The 21,760-nt window shown below is 38.2% G+C and overlaps 4 protein-coding genes across 6 annotated transcripts in view; 1 reads left to right on the top strand and 3 right to left on the bottom strand.

Moving 5' to 3' along the window:
- Nucleotides 1–21,760, bottom strand: part of LOC141442608 (cilia- and flagella-associated protein 91-like) — a gene marked incomplete in the record, with an annotated part of 185,848 nt that overhangs the window by 41,835 nt on the left and 122,253 nt on the right.
- LOC141442609 (uncharacterized) lies at nt 17–21,163 on the bottom strand. 3 transcript variants are annotated; one of them, XM_074107630.1, is made up of 5 exons: nt 19,742–19,780; nt 7,239–7,314; nt 2,858–3,034; nt 1,442–1,556; nt 17–419 (listed from the first exon to the last, which is right to left on the bottom strand). In XM_074107630.1, the coding sequence occupies exons 1-5, from the start codon at nt 19,748–19,750 to the stop codon at nt 299–301; spliced, it is 498 nt and encodes a 165-aa protein (XP_073963731.1). In that variant the 5' UTR covers nt 19,751–19,780; the 3' UTR covers nt 17–298. The 3 variants fall into 3 exon arrangements, with proteins under 3 accessions (XP_073963731.1, XP_073963730.1, XP_073963729.1); XM_074107629.1 differs by lacking the exons at nt 17–419; nt 1,442–1,556; nt 2,858–3,034; nt 7,239–7,314 and adding exons at nt 16,369–18,467; nt 21,063–21,163 and having other exon boundaries at nt 19,742–19,931; XM_074107628.1 differs by lacking the exons at nt 17–419; nt 1,442–1,556; nt 2,858–3,034; nt 7,239–7,314 and adding exons at nt 16,369–18,467; nt 21,063–21,163 and having other exon boundaries at nt 19,742–19,928.
- Nucleotides 13,479–16,534, top strand: LOC141443046 (uncharacterized). The gene is made up of 2 exons (XM_074108263.1): nt 13,479–15,415; nt 16,419–16,534. Exons 1-2 carry the CDS (start codon nt 13,933–13,935, stop codon nt 16,532–16,534), a joined length of 1,599 nt encoding a protein of 532 aa, XP_073964364.1. The 5' UTR covers nt 13,479–13,932.
- The window catches only part of LOC141443045 (uncharacterized), a 6,607-nt gene continuing 5,264 nt past the window's right edge, over nt 20,418–21,760 (bottom strand). The window contains exon 4 of the mRNA XM_074108262.1: nt 20,418–20,468. Coding sequence (XP_073964363.1) covers nt 20,418–20,468 — 51 coding nt within the window. The remainder of the gene's footprint in view (nt 20,469–21,760) is intronic.

Raw genomic sequence — 21,760 nt, 5'->3', positions numbered from 1 at the left:
AACACACACAACAACAACAACAAAAATAGGTGAACGGTTCTGTTGCTCTGATGATAAACTCTGATCGCGTTCGAAACGCGTCAGCGTAGTGTAGTGGTGATAGATGGGTTTGGTGATTTGTGCGCGCTTACATTATGGAGGTGGAGGAGCTGTATGGATACATTTGTTGCTAGACGTAGTTATCATATGATCGCGGGTGAGCAAATTATCAATTCATGATTACTGATTATAAAGTTACTGATTTTTATGATTTTCATATAGTCCCTTTTAATCCCGTTGTCTAGTGCTCAGTTCTCTGTTAGCTCTGCACCAGGAGTAGGATGTATGATGCCACCATCACTATGGCGGTGGGAGTCAGGTGTTTTGAAGAGTTGCAAGCATCGGCGTCGTTGCAGCTCTGGAGGCAGCCGTGGACGTACCTGGAAAAGTAGTAGAGTCAGTTTAAGATAGGCTGCGGACCTGCATTATTCGAAGTTCGTGTCGTTCGGTCCCTCTGTCACTTATACTATTTAATACGAGAGTGAGAGGGACGGTACGATACGAACTTCGATTATCGAACTTCGGAGTAAATAAGCCCTCTGTGCGGACATACTATTTAAAACCGGATGCCACGCCACGCTTGTATATGCTCTCCAGCGCGTGTCAGTACTGATCAGTCCCATATATTTATTACTAGCTTTTGCCCGCGGCTTCGCTCGCGCAGAATTAGTATGTAGCTTAAAACTTTTTTGATCCCACAGGAACCATAGTTTATTTTGGAATAAAAAGTAGCCTATATGACCATCCAGGGTATGTTTTCTCAATGTGCCAAATTTAATGCAAATCCGTTCAGTAGTTTTTGCGTGATTAACAAACATCCATCCATCCATCCATACAAACTTTCGCGTTTAAAATAAATATTAGTAAGAAGACATGGCCAGGTGCAAATAGAAACATGCGTAGGACGACGTGGCGTGGCGTCGCGTTGTAATAGTATGTTTACATCTTTAAGGAAACTTGAAGCTCGGTCAAAGAGTAAACTTAAACTAATTCAAGGGAGGATCACAAGGGACATGGAGGGGGTCAATACGTGACGTAATTTTGGCAAATATGCTGCCAGTAATTGAAACGGTATTGCAGGCGTAATTACGCTGAAATTCGGTGGCGTTATTTCGGCCAAGTCTGTTTAAGTCCGAAAGGTACAAGAATACGCATAGAGTGTCACTGCGTATCACCTGTGCTACAGGTACAGTTGTAGTAGAAGCGTCCGCAGTGCGACATGCGTATTACCCCGTGTCATCTGTATCATTCCCACACTGCGTCATCTGTGCCACTGTGTCACCTGTGTTACCTCACGTTGTAGTAAATGCGTCCGCAGTACCACATGCGGATAAAATTAAATGATCTCCGTATCATCCTTTCATTTTCCGAGTCATCTGTGCCACTTTGTCACCTGTGTTACCTGTCGTTGTAGTAGAAGCGTCCGCAGTGCGACATGCGTATAATCTCCGTGTCGGTGGTGACAGTACCAGAGTCCAAGCCGCAGCCGCGCACCGTGATCGTCTCTTGTGTATCATCTGAAATAATGAAATAATCCAGCTTTTATCATTCAGCTCTGCCGCCCCGTGTTCCGAACAAAAACTTCTTTCTTCGCGTGGGAACTACGGCCCAAGCCCTTTCATTCTGAGAGGAGGCCTGTGCCCAGCAGTGGGACGTAAATAGGCTGTGATGATGATGATGATGATGATGATGAAAAACATGTCCCAAATTTTTCATATAATTTTTATGCGGCCGTTTTGTGACGAGCAATATTAGCTGCATGAAAAAAGTCACAGAACTAACAAAGTCAAAATCATCTATTGCCAGATTGTCGATAATCACACAGATGTTACATACTTAATAGTGCGTCACAATCAACGGATTTACGGTATACAATATCTTAGTTTTAGTCAACAATTTTATCTAATAATTAATTAATTAAATTAGGTATAACAAGAGAAATCACCAATACAGTAAACATATCAGTGCCTTAAACATAAGAAAATAATATAACTTCAGTCTTAACAATAACATTAATAGGTAACCAATTAAGTATGCCGAAAAAATAGTGACACTTTATTATGTCCAAATGAATAGTGTTAGTTAGTAAGTGGGTCAATCAACTTTTTAGTGGAGCGGTTGCCATTGTAATGTCTCCTCGGTCACTTATTAAAAGTATGATTTTATGGTGGTGACACTTTTAAGGCAATTGCTTCAAAGTCAAAGTCAAAATATCTTTATTCAATTTAGGCTATAACAAGCACTTATGAATGTCAAAAAAAAAATCTACCACCGGTTCGGAAAAACCTCTGCTGAGAAGAATCCGGCAAGAAACTCAACGAGGTATATATTTTTTTTTAAAACAGATTTACAATATTATTAAATGATATGTATACATCACAAGTATTTAACACAACTTTATTTTTAACACAGTAGGTTCGCTATTTGAAAGGATCGCTAATGCGGATCGGAATTATTTCCAAATATCCCTGTCCATGATATAATCATTAACTTTATAATACGCCTTTGATATTAATGTCTTCTTGACAATAGATCTGAATTTTGTATCCGTTTCGTGACTCATCTCCTAAGCATACTACATGGAAAACATTTTTCTAACAAAGTGTATCACTGAGTCTCCTGAGTTACGCGACGGAATTACAACACTAGAAAGTTGATTGACCCAGGTAAGAAATAAGTAGAGTAAGAAAAACCCAACGTTACCTAATTCGAAAAAAAAGTAAAGGGTACACTTACAATGAAAATCCCTAGATATAGATGTTGAATGAGGTCAAAATAGCGTCCTCACCCTCAAGTCTTCACTACCGAATTGACTTACCGAATACCCCAGCCAGCTTGATGCAAGAAGTGGCCGGGAACAAGCCGTCGCGGCCCTTCCTCCCTCCCATGCAGGGGGACTCCAGCATCTGCAGCGAGTGGTTGTTGTGGAAGGGATCGTCGCACGCGGCGAAGTGGCCGTTCATGGAGACGCATTTGAAGCAGTCGATGGCTTGCGCTGAGTAAGTAAATAAATAAAATTAATATCACAGGACTAATTGACCGTCGAAATATCGCTAGATGGAGTTAGTAGCGTGAGTTTTTTTTGACGTTACGGTCTTGCTTGCAATTGGCCAGTAACTAAATGAGCCAATTGCAAGCATCACCACCACCATAACGTCAAAAAACCTCACGATACTAACGCCATCTAGCGATATTTCGCTTGTCGATTAGTACTTTACTTAGTAGGTAAGTAATACCAGTAGTAAGGCTCACTTGCAGTAAACACATAAATCTCGAGTTAGCGTTAAGCTCAGTTTAGTAGTGTCAAATTGTATGGAACTGTCAAGCTTAAGCCTGGATTAACTACTAAATCTAGATTTATTTTTTCCTGCAAGACGGCCTAAATGAGCAGGGAGCGAAACTTTTATGCCGGTTGTAACGAATCCTCCCTACCCTTTATTAATTTCTAACCTACCTACCTACCCCGAAGCCTATATCGATGCCTACATACTGAACTAGTATTTTATTACCTATTTATTTATTAATATATCATTATTTTATTACCTTATTATGGGTTCTCAACCTACAAAATTACCTAAACCTAACAAGTTGATTTACCTTGTTTAAGTCATAAGATTGGCCAAGTGATCGCTAGCGGTCTAGAATAAGGAACCTACGTCGTGTCCGAGGAAGTAACCCTTTAGTTCGTTTAGCATAATGGGAAAAGAGCTCAATTAATTATATAATTTAACTAAATAATAAAGAAAACACAAAAGAAGCTTGAATGAAGAAAGTTATTAAAGTTTAGTTTCTTATAGGTCATTATGTCTATAGTCTATGATATGTTCGTGTGGAAGAGGTATTTTAAACCGCAGCTAAAGTTCAGAGGCCCACTCCCCGCCCCCTGAAAGTGGCTTTCGTCACCGAACTGGATGTTGCCTCCTCTGCGTTAGCCCTGAAGGAGCATACTACCTTTTCCTTGTTAGGAAATAAAACATATCATTATGTTATATGAGAGGACATTTCAAAGGGAAGTCAATTATAGCCTGAGGCTGTTCCTGGATCAAACCCGTGATCACAATACTCCTGCAGTAACAAGGCCAACTTCAGTAGTACGTAGATGTAACTTCAATGGTTCATCATATCAACTAATAAGTAACTTCCGGATCACCTGGTACCGGTTAGCCACTGACTTGCATCTGCCTTAGTCTTAGCCAAAATGACTTGCATTGTTAGTTATGAAAGTTAAGTATTTGGTAAAGCCATTTACCATTAAAATAGTTGGTATAAATAGCCAAAACAGGACTATACAATCCAAGGTTCGCTGCCAGGAACGACCACAGTCTTCAAAGGAGATTCTACTTTCAGCAAATAAAATATTATTCTGTTGTGAGTTGTTGAATTATTTTGTCTCACTTGTTTGAAGCTACTAGCGTTTGTAACATAGGACATTGAATGAAAGCGAAACGCTGAAACCTTTCATTCGTCGGGCGTCAAAAGTCTGTCATTTATTGTCAGTATTTATGTAAGTATGTCGCCATGAGTATGGCTAGGTTCTGTACGTAGTAGGCAAACTTAAAAGCAGCCTAAGCAAATAGTTAAGTAGCTGTATAGTTAATGCGAAGAAAAACACAATTAAATACCAAATCAGATAACACAACCACCACCTTCCCCAAGTGGAGATAATAATACCAAACCTACTATATCCTATTCCTACTTCTAAACTAACCAACTGAACTACACGAAAGCAGCAAACTAGGAACCCGGGTTCCACATTTAAATTACCCGCGGAGTCTCTCTCAAAGTGCAGTGAGAGAGCCTATTCTAAGCTAAACCTAAGTCGAGTGGGTAACTCTGCTCCCTAATTCCTAACACCCGTGTGCCTACTGGTATCCATCAAGGGGATTGGGTCGACAAATACCAGTAACGAAGAATAAGAGTGCGAATAAATAAATAAATAGATAAAGCGGACAAGATCTTGGTGAATTTAGGACACCGGTATGGCATCTCAAACCCTCCAAAACCCTGGGAGAAAAGTAGGTCTGTCTCTTCCGGTATAATACAAGACCCCGCCCTTACTCCAATAGGCGTACTCTACATTGAAGAACGTTCCCAGGGAATGCCAGCCTGTCCGTTACCACCGCTAGGTGACCTGGCTCTCATTCCCTAAGAATCGGCTATTACTGAGCCGAAATCCGGTTAGGTTCTCCGCTACCCCAATATTAATATTAAACCCAAACTTCACAAACAAAACACAAAATCCCATTAAACCCCGTTTTAACTATTAAATAAACGCTTTGAATCACTATGTAGTCTCCAGCAATGAATATCAAATCACTCTTATTTTGGCGATAAAATACACAAAGCAGGAAATTCACACAAAAGAATACACTATAATTAACTAACAAAAAAAAAAAATTATTAAAACCCCCAACAAAAATTACGAAAATAATCGATACTTCAATACTTCAGGGAGAACCTTCCCGAACGCGTAGCAAAATCAAAGTCCCTCATCCGCTCGTCTTCGTCCTCCTTTTATACTTAAATTGTTGATACATCTGCTACAAGTGTCACTTTTTCTACTCTGGCTACTCTGGATACTGTTGTCACATTTGCTACTTTGGACACTTTCGCCTCTTTGGATACAATGGCTACAAATTTACGTCAGAATCCTTCCTTGAACTGTCAGTCAGTATTGCCAGTGATCTTATTTGAGTAGTTTAGTAAATAATAAGTTGTTATTGATAATTTTACAATGAAATAGTCTCAATAGTATATAAAATAATTTAATTTAATAAAATAAGTTCATTTTTAATCTATATATATCTAAATATATGTTCACATAAGATGAAACATTACAGACCATCGGCTGTATTGTTACACGGTGACGCTTCGTCTTTCTTTCTTCTTTACATGACGACCGCATGGCTAAGTGGTCAATGAGGACTATCGTTTTTTGTCTCACTAGATGGCGCACTGTTGCGTGAGGTTTTTAAGTATGGCTTTCAAAGTCTGTTATTACGGCCGTGAAAACAAAGTTTAGATTAAAATCATATTTAATACACATTAAAACCGTACCATAAAAATATCGAGCATGCCAGTGTTGCATAGTCTCCGTTTTGTTCGGGAAAATGGGAGGACAAAGGTTTCCGAAAGACAAAACTGTCTCATAACACAGACATTCATTGCCCCGGAACGCATATTTGCCATAATTAATTTCAGATATTGCAAAATATTCACAAAATTATTCTAATTATAAATAAACCCGCGTAGCTCACCCAAAACTATGAGATTTGACATTTCGGAGACCTCACGCTACACTAGTGCCTCTAGCGGCGAATTCATACGCGATAGCCCTCATTTGAAATTGACCTAGTGACTAGGTCCGAGTCCTAAACTTAGCAAAGCTTGTATGGTTACTAGGCAACGGATGAACAGCATGCATGCATAAATACCCGGGATCTCAAGCTTCATAGTCAGGTTGTCTAATAACCTCTTGGCCATCCGGTCGTCATGTAAAGAAGAAACAAAAAAATATAATAATTGAAAAACGTACTCCGAATATGTCCGATCCGAACCCAGCGACAACATGGCGCGAGCAGGGCTACTACGAAACTGGAAACTCGATGTTCGTGTCGTGCGGTCTCTCTGACACTTATACTGTTTAATACGAGAGCGAGAGGGACGGCACGACACGAACTTCGAGTTTCGTAGTATAGTAGCCCTGCAGTATAACAAGAACCAATGGTTTTTTTCCGTTTGAGACGAAAGTTATCCGAGTTTATTTTATAGTCTATGAACCATAATTATGTCTAAAATAAATGTTTTTTAGATATTTTTAAGTGCCGCGGGCTGTAGTTAGGTGCAGTCAATCAATTTGATTCGTAGGCCACTATAGAACCTTGTCATTGTAACATTTTACCAAATGAATCAAATTGGTTGACTGTACGTTCTTATTCAAACACTTACCCCTGTTTCACTATACATTGATTAATGTTCGGTTCACATTATACCAGTAAAATTGTGCCAGTACAGTAGCGAGCGATACATTGCGGGGTCACAATCCAAACGACTTACACAAGATCGTTCGAGCACCGCAGTGTCATGCTACTGGAACGGTTTTACTGGAATAATGTGAACCGGGCATAAATTTATCCGTCAATTAAAATAAATCAATGGGTGGTGAAACAGCCCTTACAGTGAACATTCTGATTACTCACCAACTGTCATACAGGATACTAGCACAACAGCAACGCTGACATAACTTCTCTTGTGAGACAGAAACTCCATGTTAACCTGAAAAGAAGAGCGTTGGGTCAATAAACGGCGGTGTATTATTAAAGCGATTTGTTTGTTATTAGGGCATACCTTAGCTTATCGGAGATGCATGTGTCAAACAACTTTCGGTGTATTTAATCCTGTCCCGTAACCCAGGAGACATCAGTGATACACTTTGTTAGAAAAATGTTTGCAATGTATACTGTTAGCATGCTTACGAGATGAGCCATGAAGGAATTTCCTTAAAACTGTCACAACTAACTTTTAGTACATTTCTACCTCATAAAACCTTTAATAGCCTACCCAACGAAGACCAAAAACTGCCTCTCAGGGAAAAAAACTCGTGTATAAGCAAATTTTGGCATAGTTGTTGGAAATTGTGTTTTAAACCACATACTAAAAGTACTGATTGGTGGGGCTGAAGCTAACGGGTGGGGGGTTGTAAATCCCATTTTTTAGCTTTTCGTAAATAACTCGTAAACGCTGGCCCAGAGCAAAAAATGTTCTAAGGCATAAGTAATCTACATAAAATTCTCTACAAAAAAGATTCTATACATTTTTTGTCTGACATCAATATTTCACGATATATGGCGGGAAGAAGATGGACAATAAAAAATAAGCACATTTCTTTAAGTATGGCGATGGATGGACTCTTACACGCAGAAACGACTGAACGGATTTGCATGAAATTTGCCATACAGGTAATAAATACCCTGGATTAACATATAGGCTACTTTTTATTTCAAAATAATCTATGGTTCCTGTGGGATCAAAAGGATTACAAAGTTTTAAACTACATCCTCCGAATTACCAAGTATCACAGACAAAGGCCTTCTCAGAAAATATTGATAATAACTTTTATCCTCACACATCATAAGTCAAACGATGACAAAATTTACAAAAGTACACATTTGAATAACATCATCTGACTTTTCGACGGCCTGCGCACTAGACTTTGGGTCTGTATCGCGAGTGCCAAATGAAGTCTTAAAAATATAAAATTACTAAACTAAAAGTGGGTAATAAAAGTTAACACAAATAAATACTTTAGAAGTTACTTGAAGTGTGCGTCTGTCGATCGACTTCGACCAATCCATTCTACCAATCGATTGATGGCATTTTTCAACGATCGATTGGTGTGGTAAAAACGGTGTGGTGAGACCGACGTCGCGTGTTAACGCTAGTATGTAATGATACCTAATAAATAAACCACTCAAATCATACTTCGATGCTGTTTTATTGATTTTATATAATCAAAACCTTCCTTAGCAATTCGTAGGTAATAAAGTACATACGTAATTCCTCCATTAATCCATTTTATAGTCTTAGGAACCCTGTCACACCCTGTTCCAGTTTCTCTAATTCGACCGATAAGCAGCAGTGCAATGTGTTTCGGCAAAGTGGACACTATCTATATGATTACAAAGCTTTTAATTTCCACAACTGTAAGTAAATAATATATTAATTTTCGGTATTGTATTAGGGTTTTTAGACGTTCGGTCAAACGTACTATTAGGCGTTTTAAATATTCGTACACTTCCGTTCTAGATCTTGTGAAATTCGGTCATAAAAACCGGCGTAGGTAGGTTAGGTATATACTCCTGTAACCATAACCTTGTAGGTAATATAGCGATATATCTGTCATCTAGTGTATGGAGTGTGTATGATTGGGTAAACACAAGTCAATCAACGGAGAACGTTACATTACTCTGTTTATATTGCACTAATGGTGTTAATGTTACCACGAAACTACGCGAAAATATTTGCACTGTCTGCGTCATTAATAACTATCAGGGTGAGCGTGAGTTATGGCAGTTTTCTTTCATTAAGGGTCTATCTTTGCCAAAATTACGCCACTGAATATCGGCATGATTATTATACGCTTGCAAGTTAGTTGCAACGTTATACTTACCTAGTAAGTATTGTATAGAGGATACGTTTAAGAACGACCCTCACTCATCTGTTTGATAGAATTATATAGATTAAAAACATTTTATAGCAAATTTACTATGAAAAAAATTGCGAGGGCATTGCCTAAAACATTCCTGGCCAAAGAATGAAAACAAAAAAAAACTATCATCTTTCAATTCAAACTAGATTTTTAAAAACCGCTCAACCGATTTAAGAAGTACATTAAATTTAGTATGGAGGTATTTTGAGACCAAAGTACTACGATACATACATACTACGATAGTTCTTATGGCACGTTCTCCCACCGCCGACGATGAGCGAGAAGCGAGTAGAGCGAGTAACTAGAAACGAGTGGGCGAGCAGCGAGAAGCGAGTGTAGTTTTGTCGCTCGGCTGTAAGCGAGTGTTCGCGTGCGACGGGCGATTACTCGCTCCACTCGACTCGCTCGTGCGGGGCGGCCGCCAAGCTGACATCGCTGAGCGAGTAGGTATCTATAGCTCAGCGAGTTTTATAGCTCTTGTCGCTGCGACAAAAGATGTAAGAGCGAGTTCTCGCCGACAGTGTGAACAGCCAGCGATTTATTAATATATGTGTCTCTTTACTCACACAGGCTTATATCTTTTGTTCTTGAGCGGAAATAGTCGATACATCGTTTCCTCGCTGGCGGTGAGACACTTTGTTAGAAAAATGTTTGCAATTTATACTACCTATACTAGCTTTTGCCCGCGGCTTCGCCCGCGTGGAATTCGGTTATCGCGCGGTTCCCTCGGGAACTGTGCATTTTTCCGGGATTAAAAGTAGCCTATGTCACTCTCTGGCTTATAAACTATCTCTATGTCAAAAATCACGTCGCTTCGTCGCTCCATTTCGACGTGACAGAAGGACAAACATACAAACACACACACTTTCGCATTTATAATATAAGTATGGAAGTATGGCTGTAGCACCTTAGGAGATGAGCCATGAAGGAATTGCCTTCAAACTTTCACAACTCCTAACTTCTAGTGGATTTGTGCCCCATCATGCTTTTTAGTTTCGCCATGTCTGTCTGTCCGTCCATCCGCGGCTTTGCTCAGGGACTATCAATGCTAGAAAGCTGTAATTTTGCACGAATATGTATGTAAACTATGCCGACCAAATGGTACAATAAAAATTTCAAAAAAAAAATTTTATAGTGTACCTCCCATAGACGTAAAGTGGGGGTGATTTTTTTTTCTTATCCAACCTTGTAGTGTGGGGTATCGTTGGATAGCTCTTTTACCATTAGGGGTTTGCAAAGACGATTTTTCGATTCAGTGGTATGTTTGCAAAATATTCAACTTTAAAGTGCAAATTTTCATGAAAATCGAGCGTCACCCACCTCTAAAATCTAAACCTGTGGATGGAAAAATTTGAAAAAAATCAGGATGGTAGTAAGTATATCAAACTTTCAAGGAAAACTATAACGGCTAAGTTTGCTTGAGAATTATTAGTAGTTTAAGAGTAAATAGCAGCCTAAGGTATAAAATATACCTAAACTTGGAAGATTCCGTATAAAATACGAAATCCTTAGAAAAATATTACTTAACTCTATTTTGGGCGTGTACGACACGCTCTTGGCCGGTTTTTTAATAGGTAACTCAGGAAACGTTACCAATTAGTAAGTAATTGGTAGTTTTTCAGTCACGGGATCGTAAAATAAACTGTTTATGATTATGAAGTAATGGATTGAAGTGTTTATGATTTATGACGTCTGTCTGAGATACCGACCAGACGGATGAACTAATAAAAGACGATCTAAATCCGAATATAAACGAATGGTTTCATTCAGTGTTTCACTGGAAGTGGCACGTGGTTATCAAACATGACCTTGCAACCAAAAGCTCTGATAAACTTTAGCATACCCAGAGAATGAATAAAATGAATGAGTTTGAGACCTTATATATCTAGATAGTGCGCACTGGAGATATGAAATTTAGCACGAGTATTTTTTGGGTCCTGAGGCACGGTGGACGGACCTTAAGAGGGACGCTGGCGGCGGATGGATGCGAGGGGCTGAAGACAGTGTTGTGGCGCGCCATGGAAGAGGCCAATGTCCAGCAGTGGACTGCTGTGGGCTGATGATGATGATGATGATTGATTGGGTATAGGGTATAGAATTTAATAAAATCCCGAAATTGTAATTCAACGGCCAGATCTGACATTTTACGCCAGCGTAGTCGCGGGTAAAGTATGTAAAGTGAAATAAAAACATCTTTATGCTTTTGAAAAATTATAATGATTATATAACTGTCACTTAAAAACATTATTTTAGCTAGAATAAATAAAAGTACATAAGTTAATAAATTAAAATAATATTTTTCAATAAAAACTAGTTCCCTTAATATCGAATTATCTTTTAATATAATAAAATGAATCCCTATTTCCCTTGGTCACGGCATCACGCGTGAACGGCTGGACCGATTGCGCTAATTCTTTTTTGTTGTGTTTGCTATTGTCAGAAGTTTTTAAAGTATTAAAAAATTAAAAAAAAACTACACCGGGCACCAACTAGTTGCTAATAAATAAAACAAATACAGGGTTAGGGGGGGGGGTCTTATTGTTTGCACTAATCGCACTGCTAAAAAAAGATACGACCGTTTATGCCGCAAAAAACGTATATACGAGGTATGTTCTGAAAATTTGTAGCTACTCAAAAAAACAAAGATGTCTATTATTTATTTAAAAAAAAAACAAAATACTCTTCTGCGGCATCTATACACTTCTGCATTAGACTAAACCAGCTTTCAAAACAAGAACAAAATCGATCTTGCGGAAGGTCGAAAAATGCCCGTCTAAATTCTTCTACTTCGTCATTTGAGTTGTTGAAACTTCGTCCTCGCATACTTTTTTTATGGTAGGAAACGAAAAAAAAATCGCACGAGGCCAGGTCTGGGCTGTATGGTGGGTGTGGCAATAATCGAACCCCAGAAGTTTGCAAAAAATCGAGTGTCGACCAGCAGTGTGATCTCGGACGGTCCTCGGCGAGTTGTTGGAAGGATTGAGGGAGTCATACTTCACTATACCACTGGCTAGTAACAGTTCTTCTATCTTCTAGAGGAATAACTGCCACAGGACCCCTGCGTCGAAAAATAAACAGCAATCATCTTTTTGTTGACCGTCCTACCGCGAACAACTTTGGTAGGTAACGTGTCTTCCTCGAACACCCATTGCGTTGCATCGACTGCTGCTTTGTAAGTGGGTCGTAGCTATATATCCACGATTCATCACATGTCAGTATGCAAGACACCTGCTGAAATGTGCCGCCCTTGAATTTTTCTAGCATATATTTGCACCAATCTAGCCGGTGGGCTTTTTGCTATTCTGTGAGTAAATGCGGTATCCATCGTGAAGAAACCTTGCGTTCTTTTAGATGATCATTTAAAATATTTGAAACAGCCTGTGATCCAATCTTCAGTTCATTCTGTATCTCCCTGTGTATAATGTTCCTCTTTTCTTCAATAAGCCACTCCACCTTGATGACATTTTCATGAGTCACTGCTGTCGAAGGCTGCCCAGGTCTGGCTTCATGTAACACGGACTCAGTGCCCCGGCCAAATTCTCGAAACCAAAAGGAAACGGTGGCTAACGAAGGAGCAGATTGTCCAAAAGCCATGTTTAAGTTTTCATGCGATTGTTTAAATGACAAATCTCTATTGTAGTTGTAGTCATAACACGAAATTCTTCCCTAGAAACGTTCATTTTGCAATCAGAGCTATGTGAGACACATTTTTTTTTTTTTTCTTTTAAAAGGTTTTCCAATTATTTTTGGCCAGGACTTTAAAGTCAATTAAAAAAAGGTTTTAATTGGTAGCATAAAAAGTATAATTTTGCAAATAGTTTTGTCACAGCTAGGAACTTTCAGAACAGCCCTCGTACCTATATTTCGACGCTCAGCTCAAGGGAATCAAAATTTGTGGGGTATTTTCAATTGACCTATAACTATGAAATTTGGACTGGATATTCATAAAGGCCTACAAATTTGTATGGAACCTAGCCGTTTTTTTTTAGTTTATTAAAAATCGTTTTCTTATGCCCGACGAGCTATCAGTGTGGGATTTGTCCTCAAATTCGATCACCACCGTTTATTTTTCCAATGTATGCGTCTCGTCAAGTTATAGCCTTCAGTCAAACACTGACGGTTTTACCTAGTATAGTTTTGAAGATAAAAATAAAATCGAGAAACTCCATAGAAACCTGAAAAAACACATTTCCTATTGAATATGCCCCTGTTTTTCAATGCAAAGGGAATATTCATTTTTCAATAGCTTTTAACTACCAATACCAATTAATAAGATATAAAGTTAACAATTCTACGCTACAGAATATCAATTTTTTTTTAATATTTAAAATATTTATTTTTCGATAATCACAAGCAATTAGCGTTTTGTTTTTTAACAAAACACTTGTTTCTAATTAGAACTAGTACCAAAAAAAAAATTGGATGAAAATAGTGCAGGAGTTAAGAGATATAGATTTTTTAATTTTTCGGTTAGGGTTGCCACCTTGTCCCTGTAGCACCGTATGGTATGGTTTAAAAAATAAATAAAATCATTTCCTATGCAGCAGAACGGTTACGTCAGCATTCTTGTGCTGTATCTCCAGTGAAAGATATCATGTGGTATTGGGAAGGGGTCCGCCCTCGTCAAGCGCAAGCTAAAACCCAATACCTATACATGATATCTAGAGGAGCGGGGGTGAGGCGTCATGGAGCCGGTAAAGACCCATGACGCTGTTTTGCCTCAGCAGAAGCTGACCCGTTCTGCTGGGGGATGTCCTTCCGGGCCTCGACCGGGGGACTTAGTGCGAGAGGGGCAAGAGGGCGCCAACCCTCTTGTTGGTCGGCGAGTGGCAAATGCAGATATTTTTCAGCCTCCGGGAGTACCTGCATTATTGTTAGGAGATGTTGAACGAAAGAGCGCAACCCGACTCGACATTTACAAACTTTTAGTCGCAGCAGCAAAATCATATGGTACAAAAACTAGGCCTATGGATTTAGATATTACAGAACGAATTGATATCATTATCAATTTCCTGTACCCGAATGGGGTTCCTAATGGGATTTGTTTGCATAGCAATAGATTGAAAGACATTGTTATGAAATTCACCCACAAATGTGAAAAGCTATACTTACAGTGCCGTCGAAACATGCCTTTCTTTTGTAAAAAATATCATGCCTGGCTATCACATCCCTTCGAAATTATATTCTCAGATCAATTGACCGCAATTCCCACTCAAGAGGTAATTATGGAGCAGGATCAATTGACCGAAGATCCCACTCAAAAAGAGGTGTTTAAGGAGCAGGATCAATTGACCGATAGTAACATTTCAAGAGACGTGATTATGGAGCGGGATCAATTGACCGGTAATAACATTCCAAAAGAGGTATATGTGGAGCAGGATCAAAAAATGAGCCAAATGCATGGAAATTACCCAAATATCCCATCCTCAGTAATCGATAACTCGTTAAGTGCTCCATCTACCTCAGGCTATAAACAAGGTGAAAGTGAACGCCAAAAGCGCCGTGTGCTTAAAAACATTGAGCAGTTACTTAAAGATCAACCAAGTTCAAAAATTATTAAGCTTGCATCAAAAACTGTAACTGACGACGGAGGCACGAAACTAAGTAAAAATATTGCTCACGAGTTTGAGTTTGTGGCAAAGGAATGTTTGAAAAGTCCTACTCGCGCAAAAAAAATTGCCAATCTGATAAGATCTGAGTCAGAAACTAAACCGCTGAGCCCCGAAGACGCCCTTTCTATGATTATCGAGAAAAAGCTCACCGTGGACGATTACACTTCTATGCAGCAAGATTTGAAGCAACGAGGGTTTAAGCCTTTCCCACCCTACTATAAAGTACAAGCAGCAAAAAAGCTATGTCACCCTGAAGAAGATGTAATCGTCAAAGAAAAAGAAGCATCGGTATCATTATTCAGTTTACTTTTGCACACATTTCGACGCATTGTGCAATCAAACGACAGCATCATCACAGCATATTGTAAGGAACATAATAAAGATACAATTCAATGTAGGTTAGAGGGCTCTTGGGGCTTCGACGGAACCACAGGTCAGTCTGCTTACAAACAAAAGTTTGCAAATAGTAATGACGATGAACACTGCCTATTTGCAACTACGTTTATTCCATTGATTTTAAAAACATCAGATGGTTTTGTTCTATGGAGTAATCCCAGTCCGCAATCTTATAGGTACTGTCGCCCCAATAAAGATTCAATATTACCCGGAAAACAAAACTATGGTCCTAAGCGAAAAAAAGAGAGTAGAACAAGAAATAGAAAGACTCACGTCGTTTTATGCTGAAACCACTTCAGGACACAGCGTGATTGCGGACGTGAAGTTATATTTAACCATCATAGATGGCAAAGTTTATAACATCATCACTGATACTAGTTCTCAATTACGTTGCGCTTGTTGTGGGGCCACAGCATCTGAATTTAACAAACTGGACGTTGTAAACAAAAAGAGTGTAAACTTAAAGGCCTTGCTTCATGGTCTAAGTCCACTGCATGCCTGGATACGGTTGTTTGAGTTTTTACTACATTTAGGCTACAAAAATGACCCCGCTGTCAGCACTTGGAGGGTATCAAAAAACTCAGAAGCGGCATGTATTATGGATCAAAGGAAAAAAAAAATACAATTAGAAATCCGGGCTAAACTATCTCTCTTAGTAGATGTAGTTCGACCAAATTCAGGGACAAGCAACGACGGAAACACTGCTCGGACAGCATTCGCAGATGAAAATCGAAAAACCTTTGCTAACATTTTAGGCATAGACGAATGGCTAGTGGACGACTTTCACACAATACTGGTTGCGCTTTCGAGTGGTTTGCCAATAGATAGTGAAAAATTTCGTGTACTCTGTGCATCTGTGGCTGAAAAATATGTAAAAAAATACAGTTGTTTTATATGTCAGTCACAATGCATAAAATACTGACACATGGTTGGCAAATCATCGAAGCAAGTCCTTTGCCAATAGGAATACTGTCCGAGCAGGCAGGTTGAATCACGAATAAATTCTGGAGATACGATCGAGAGCATCATACAAGAAAAGTAAGTCGTGACTCTACCATTCTTGACCTTTTTCATCGTGCTCTCGAATCATCAGATCCCTATATCTGACTTATCTCTAAATGGCCGAATGGATAAACGAAAACGTATACCAATTCCTCCAAAAGTTCTATCGCTGCTAAAGCCAACCGAACCAGTGACTACTATGTTAGTCACTGAGAATGACGAAAATATAACTCTCTGCAGCGACGAAATACTCATTCGTTCCGATGAAGAAGAGTGACAGTATATGGTACTCCTAGTAAAAGTTACATGTATACATGTTAATTAAAGTGGAAAGTGTTGTTTGTACGGTTTAATCCATTTGATACATAATTTAGCCATTCAAAGGGTGACAACAATACTATACGTACACGATCGGATTTGAGCCGTATATAATTTAAGCAACTGTTCTGAGAAGTACCGTTTGCACCTTATAAATAATTCCAAGTTTTTTAGCAGCGGTCTTTGGTTTCAGAATAATAGTTTTGTTGACAACCCTATTTCCATAGAAATCTGAAAAAAACTTAGAAATGCCATAAATCCACACTCCCTTAAGATTAATTGTTGAAATTTTGAGTCATTATAAACCTGATTGCTATAAATCTAATTAACATATTTAAAAACGCTAATATTGCAAACCTTTTTTTTTATAAATTATTTTGTGAAAAAAAAATAATATTTTTTAGCATCCTATTTACCAACAGTACAAAGCCGAAATTTGCACAAATAAGAGAAAACAATGCTTAAAAGCTAATAAAAAAACATGAGACTACTACTGCTACTACTTTCGGAAATAATCATATATATACAATTTCTAAAGGTCATTGACCGCCTCTTTAAAAAAATATATCTCGAAAAATAAAGAAGATTGGCAAGTGGGAGTTTGATTATTGGCTTTCAAATAATGTAAAGCTATTCATAAAATTATAAAACGAAGGTGCACAAAACTGAGGACAAATCCCACACTGTGCGCCTCGCAAAATATATCTTGCCCACATCAAATTAAGATCCTATGCCACCACAGGTCTTAGTCTATATAACCCATCTAGCATAATATCTAGACTCTAGAAACTTAGACTATCCTGGAACTTTCATATTACGTGTCTGACATCTCCTTATATGCTGCTTTATATAACTAGATGCAATCTCCACATTACATATATCACAGGTTGTTGGTGCATCAGTATGTATCTTCACATGCCGAGTCAAATAACACTTCTGCATGAATCTCTTGCCGCAAATCTCACATTCAAACGGATTCTCACCCGTGTGAACCCGCATATGCTTAGTCTGATCACTCTCTTTAGCAAAACGCTTAAGGCATATGTTACACGAGAAAGGCAGATTCATGTTATGTATCCCTTCGTGCCGGAACAGACCTGATTTATTGGCAAAATGCATGTTACAAATCTTACATGCATACCGCTGTTCACCTGTGTGTATCTTGATGTGTTTAGCTAAATGACTGCTCTGTGTAAACTGGTGTTTGCATATCTCACAAGCATAGCGTTTCTCTCCCGTGTGAGTTTTTATATGTCTGTTTAAATATGTTTTGATCGCAAAGCTTTTATTGCAGATATCGCAAGTGTAAGGTTTCTGGCCTGTGTGAATCTTCTTGTGGCTGCTCAGTGTGGATATTGCGGTGAATTTTTTATCACACATGTTGCACTTATACCTTTTCTCGGCTGTGTGAGATTTTTTATGTTCAATCATTTTGGACCGGTCAGTGAAATGCTCTTCGCATATTGAACATGTATAATTCAGAGGCTCCATGTTGTGAATCTTCATATGGTTCATCATATTCATTTGCGTTGGTAACTTCTTTTTGCAAATTTCACAGGATATCCAGCTGTCTCGTTTGTGGATTCTTGAGTGGCTTTGTAAATGTGACCGTTGGACAAATTGTTTCTTGCACACGTCACAGCTAAAGGGTTTTTCACCAGTGTGAATTCTCAAATGTCGTATTAAATGTGCTCGTAATTTGAATCCTTTCTGGCAGTGATCACACACAAACGGTTTTACTTCAGAGTGAATCTTTTTATGGGCGGTCAGGACAAAGTTTGCTACGTAGGTTTTATTACAAATGTCACATTTGAAACGTTTCTTTTCTGGCGGTTTATCTTCGATTAGACTTGTTTCGCATAATTGCGCAGGGTGTATTGGGTCTGCAAATGCTGGAATAGAAATAAATAGGGTATAGGGTAAGTTAATGCAAAGTATCAATAATTAAAAAGTTTTTGGAAGAGCATGTGGAAACAGTAAAAAAATATCAATGACTAAATATAGGGTTTGACACACAAACACAATTTATGAGCCTTATACAGCCCACAGCTCTCCTTGGTACGATCTGAGACTATTTAATAACACCTATACAGAGTAGTTAGAAAGAAAACTTATGATTTAAGTAGCATAAATTTTTCCTATTTAAATATAATAAAAATAACTAAATAATTAGGAACAAATCATTGGTTTTTTAAAGGTAGATTTTTTTATTAGAATACATGGAAAATAAAACGAGTAAAGACACAAGCTGCGTTCCACGAATCAAACCTAGTTCTTCATCTATCTGTTATGTGTGCACACCATATTATACACCAAACCAAGATATCCACAACAGCAAAAAATACAAAAAGTCTGAAAGTGTTCTTGAATATAAATAAATTAATTAATTAAATGGTCACTTTTAATTTACTTTGCAAATCTTTTTTTGCTAAGTTCCATCTATGCTATGTCTGTACAACATAAATACAAACTTTTATAGAGTATTTGGTGTATGTCTCACCAGAAACAAGAGATGGCGCTGTTTTCAATAGATCACTACAAGCTTGTTTCTTACCATGAGGCAACCAAAGGCCAACTGATTGGCTAGAGGGGGGAATCAGAGATGAAGGTCAATGGACCAAACCATCCTACCTATGCCCTTTAAATGGCTGCGCGTACAGACTGCTAGTCTGAGCTCTGACTGAACATGCCTTGCTCAACAAACACTTACATACAGTACAATTACTTGGAGTTAACACTTGACAGATGGGCATGCCTTCAGTCAATTTTCAACTTTGAGGTCATAAAATGGCCGGGCGGAATGCGTGACTGCATTTCTGGCATGAATAGCGCCTACAGCCAATTGCGGACTAAGCTAAATAGTTCAGTGCAAGGGAGAGCATAATACCTGTAGTGTGGTGTATTAAATATAAAGCCCCGTTAAAATATTAGATTAAAAAATAAAAAGCTAAAAACTAACCCCCTTATTCATAAACGACAATCAAACCTATTTTAGTTAAAATGCTGCTAAAATTCGTTTGTCCTTATCTGTCACTTCGACATTTGTATTTGTTAGAAAGGGACAAAGCATTTGTTAGTTAACTTAGGCTTGTTAAGTTTTATGAATAAAGGGGGTTAGTCATTCTTGTGGATAACAGCCCGCTACTAATTATACTACCTAACTTACCAGAATCATTCTCAGACTTGATTGGGTCCACTTCCACTTCCACTTCCACTATAATCTCCCTCTTTATTTCGTGCTCAGGGATTAAAGCTTCCTGTTCTGTATCTTCCGGCTCATTCTCACTGTCACACCACTCCTCCTTCACAGTAACTATTTCAAGTGACATACCGCAGTCTCAATCTCTCAAAATCTGCTGAAAATATGTCAATTTTTACAAGCTTATAATATATTTAATTTGCTTTGCTAGTACAGTATGTATGTGTGAGTTAAATCTTGGAAGTTGAATCGCCTCTGAATGGCGACCTTTAAGGCCACAGCCAATGACAGTCCCAATAACAAGGGTACAGTTGAATCTACAGTATGCAACAGTAAGGAAATAATTTTGGGTAAAAATCTACATAAATAATTATAAAGGATGGATAAATTAATATAAATATACCCCATTATTAAGCGGGCAGTTGGTGGCTACCTGAAAATCTTAACATTAGTGATGAGCAATACAAACTATCAGAGTCTCAACATTGTAGCTTTGCATGGGAACACCAAAATTTATCAGAAAATTCAATTAAAAAAAATATTTTTATTGACATTGCACATCAATCCAATTCAATTCTTTGAAAGTATAGCTCCATCGATACTATCGATGATTCCGCCAATGTTGAGGTTGGAAAAGACACTATCAGTTTAGTCGTTGTTCGGTAGATTCAGTGTGCGGTAATCGGATGAGAACCTAAAATAAGACAACACAAACATGAAGTTAAACTACCTACAAAAATAATTTGTTAGTTTTAATAAATTTACATAGTACAGTTATAAGGGGGGTGTGTGCTTTTGCAAGAAGGAAGTTTAAGTTGACAGGGCGAGGGACTTCTGGAGGGAGAACATTGCACATCACTAATGTTAGGTAGCCACCAAACTGACAGCTTAATAATGGGAATTATTGTCAACAAAACAGTAAAAAGTTAGTATTAAAAAAATACAGAAACTTGCAACTATGGCACTGTCATTTTTATTTGAAAATCAAGTTTAATTAAATACTACTCTTGGGACAAGTTGTGACAAAAAAAAAAAAGGACTACCGGATATCAAAGTAGATAGTTAGAGGTCAGTTAACACTGATCCATAGAATAGGCTTCTGCATCCAACATACGTTGATTTGATATACTTAGTTTATGTTTAGCAGAAAAAAATGTAGAATTTCGATTTCCCCATTATCATTTCAGGCCTTAACTTTAACTTTATAGTGACCTAGAGCGGCCGATATATTCTGTTCCAGAAATACATAACACATGTCTAATGCTGGCAATTGATTAAATTAACTTACCTTAATGAAATAACGTAAAAACAAAAATAACAACGGTGTATTATTTATTAAATGCAATGGCAGACGTCGATCGATAAAGCTTCGTCCATTACGTTCCGTTTTCTCCGAATCCTTCGTCTGTATTTGACTGACATTGACAGTTGCCATTGTCCATGTCGTTTTCACCGCAAGGGTAAAGAAATTTATCCCATACAAACTCTGTTTTTAATAGGTAAAAATACGTTTTACGAGTTTTTCAATAAAATATTGCCTATTATATAGGTACCTAAGGTAAGGTAAGGGCTATCGTTTTTTGTCTCACTAGATGGCGCACTGTTGCGTGAGGTTTTTAAGTGTGGCTTTCGCTACACTAGCGCCTCTAGCGGCGAATTCATTCGCGATAGCCCTCATTAACACGTGTTGTGTTCTGCTGAACGTGTTCTGTTGTGGGCTACTACGAAACTCGAAATTCGTGTCGTGCGATCCCTCTCGCTCTGTATTAAATAGAATAAGTGGCAGAAGGACCGCATGACACAGAATGCTTCGAGTTTCGAGTTTCTAGTAAGTAGCCCTTTTGTGTTTTATTTCTCTGTTCATTTTGATATGTATCTTTTTGCTGACATTTTATATTTAGAAATTGTATTTATATTTTTATAAATGATTCTTAATTATTAAAAAACAAAACGATCCAGTATTAAACGAAAAGTAAGTATCGTCAC

Source organism: Choristoneura fumiferana, chromosome 26 (genome assembly GCF_025370935.1).
Source record: "Choristoneura fumiferana chromosome 26, NRCan_CFum_1, whole genome shotgun sequence".
Taxonomy (NCBI): Eukaryota; Metazoa; Arthropoda; class Insecta; order Lepidoptera; family Tortricidae; genus Choristoneura; species Choristoneura fumiferana.
Note: the sequence above shows the minus strand (reverse complement) of the source record. Positions and strands in the feature narration are given on the sequence as shown.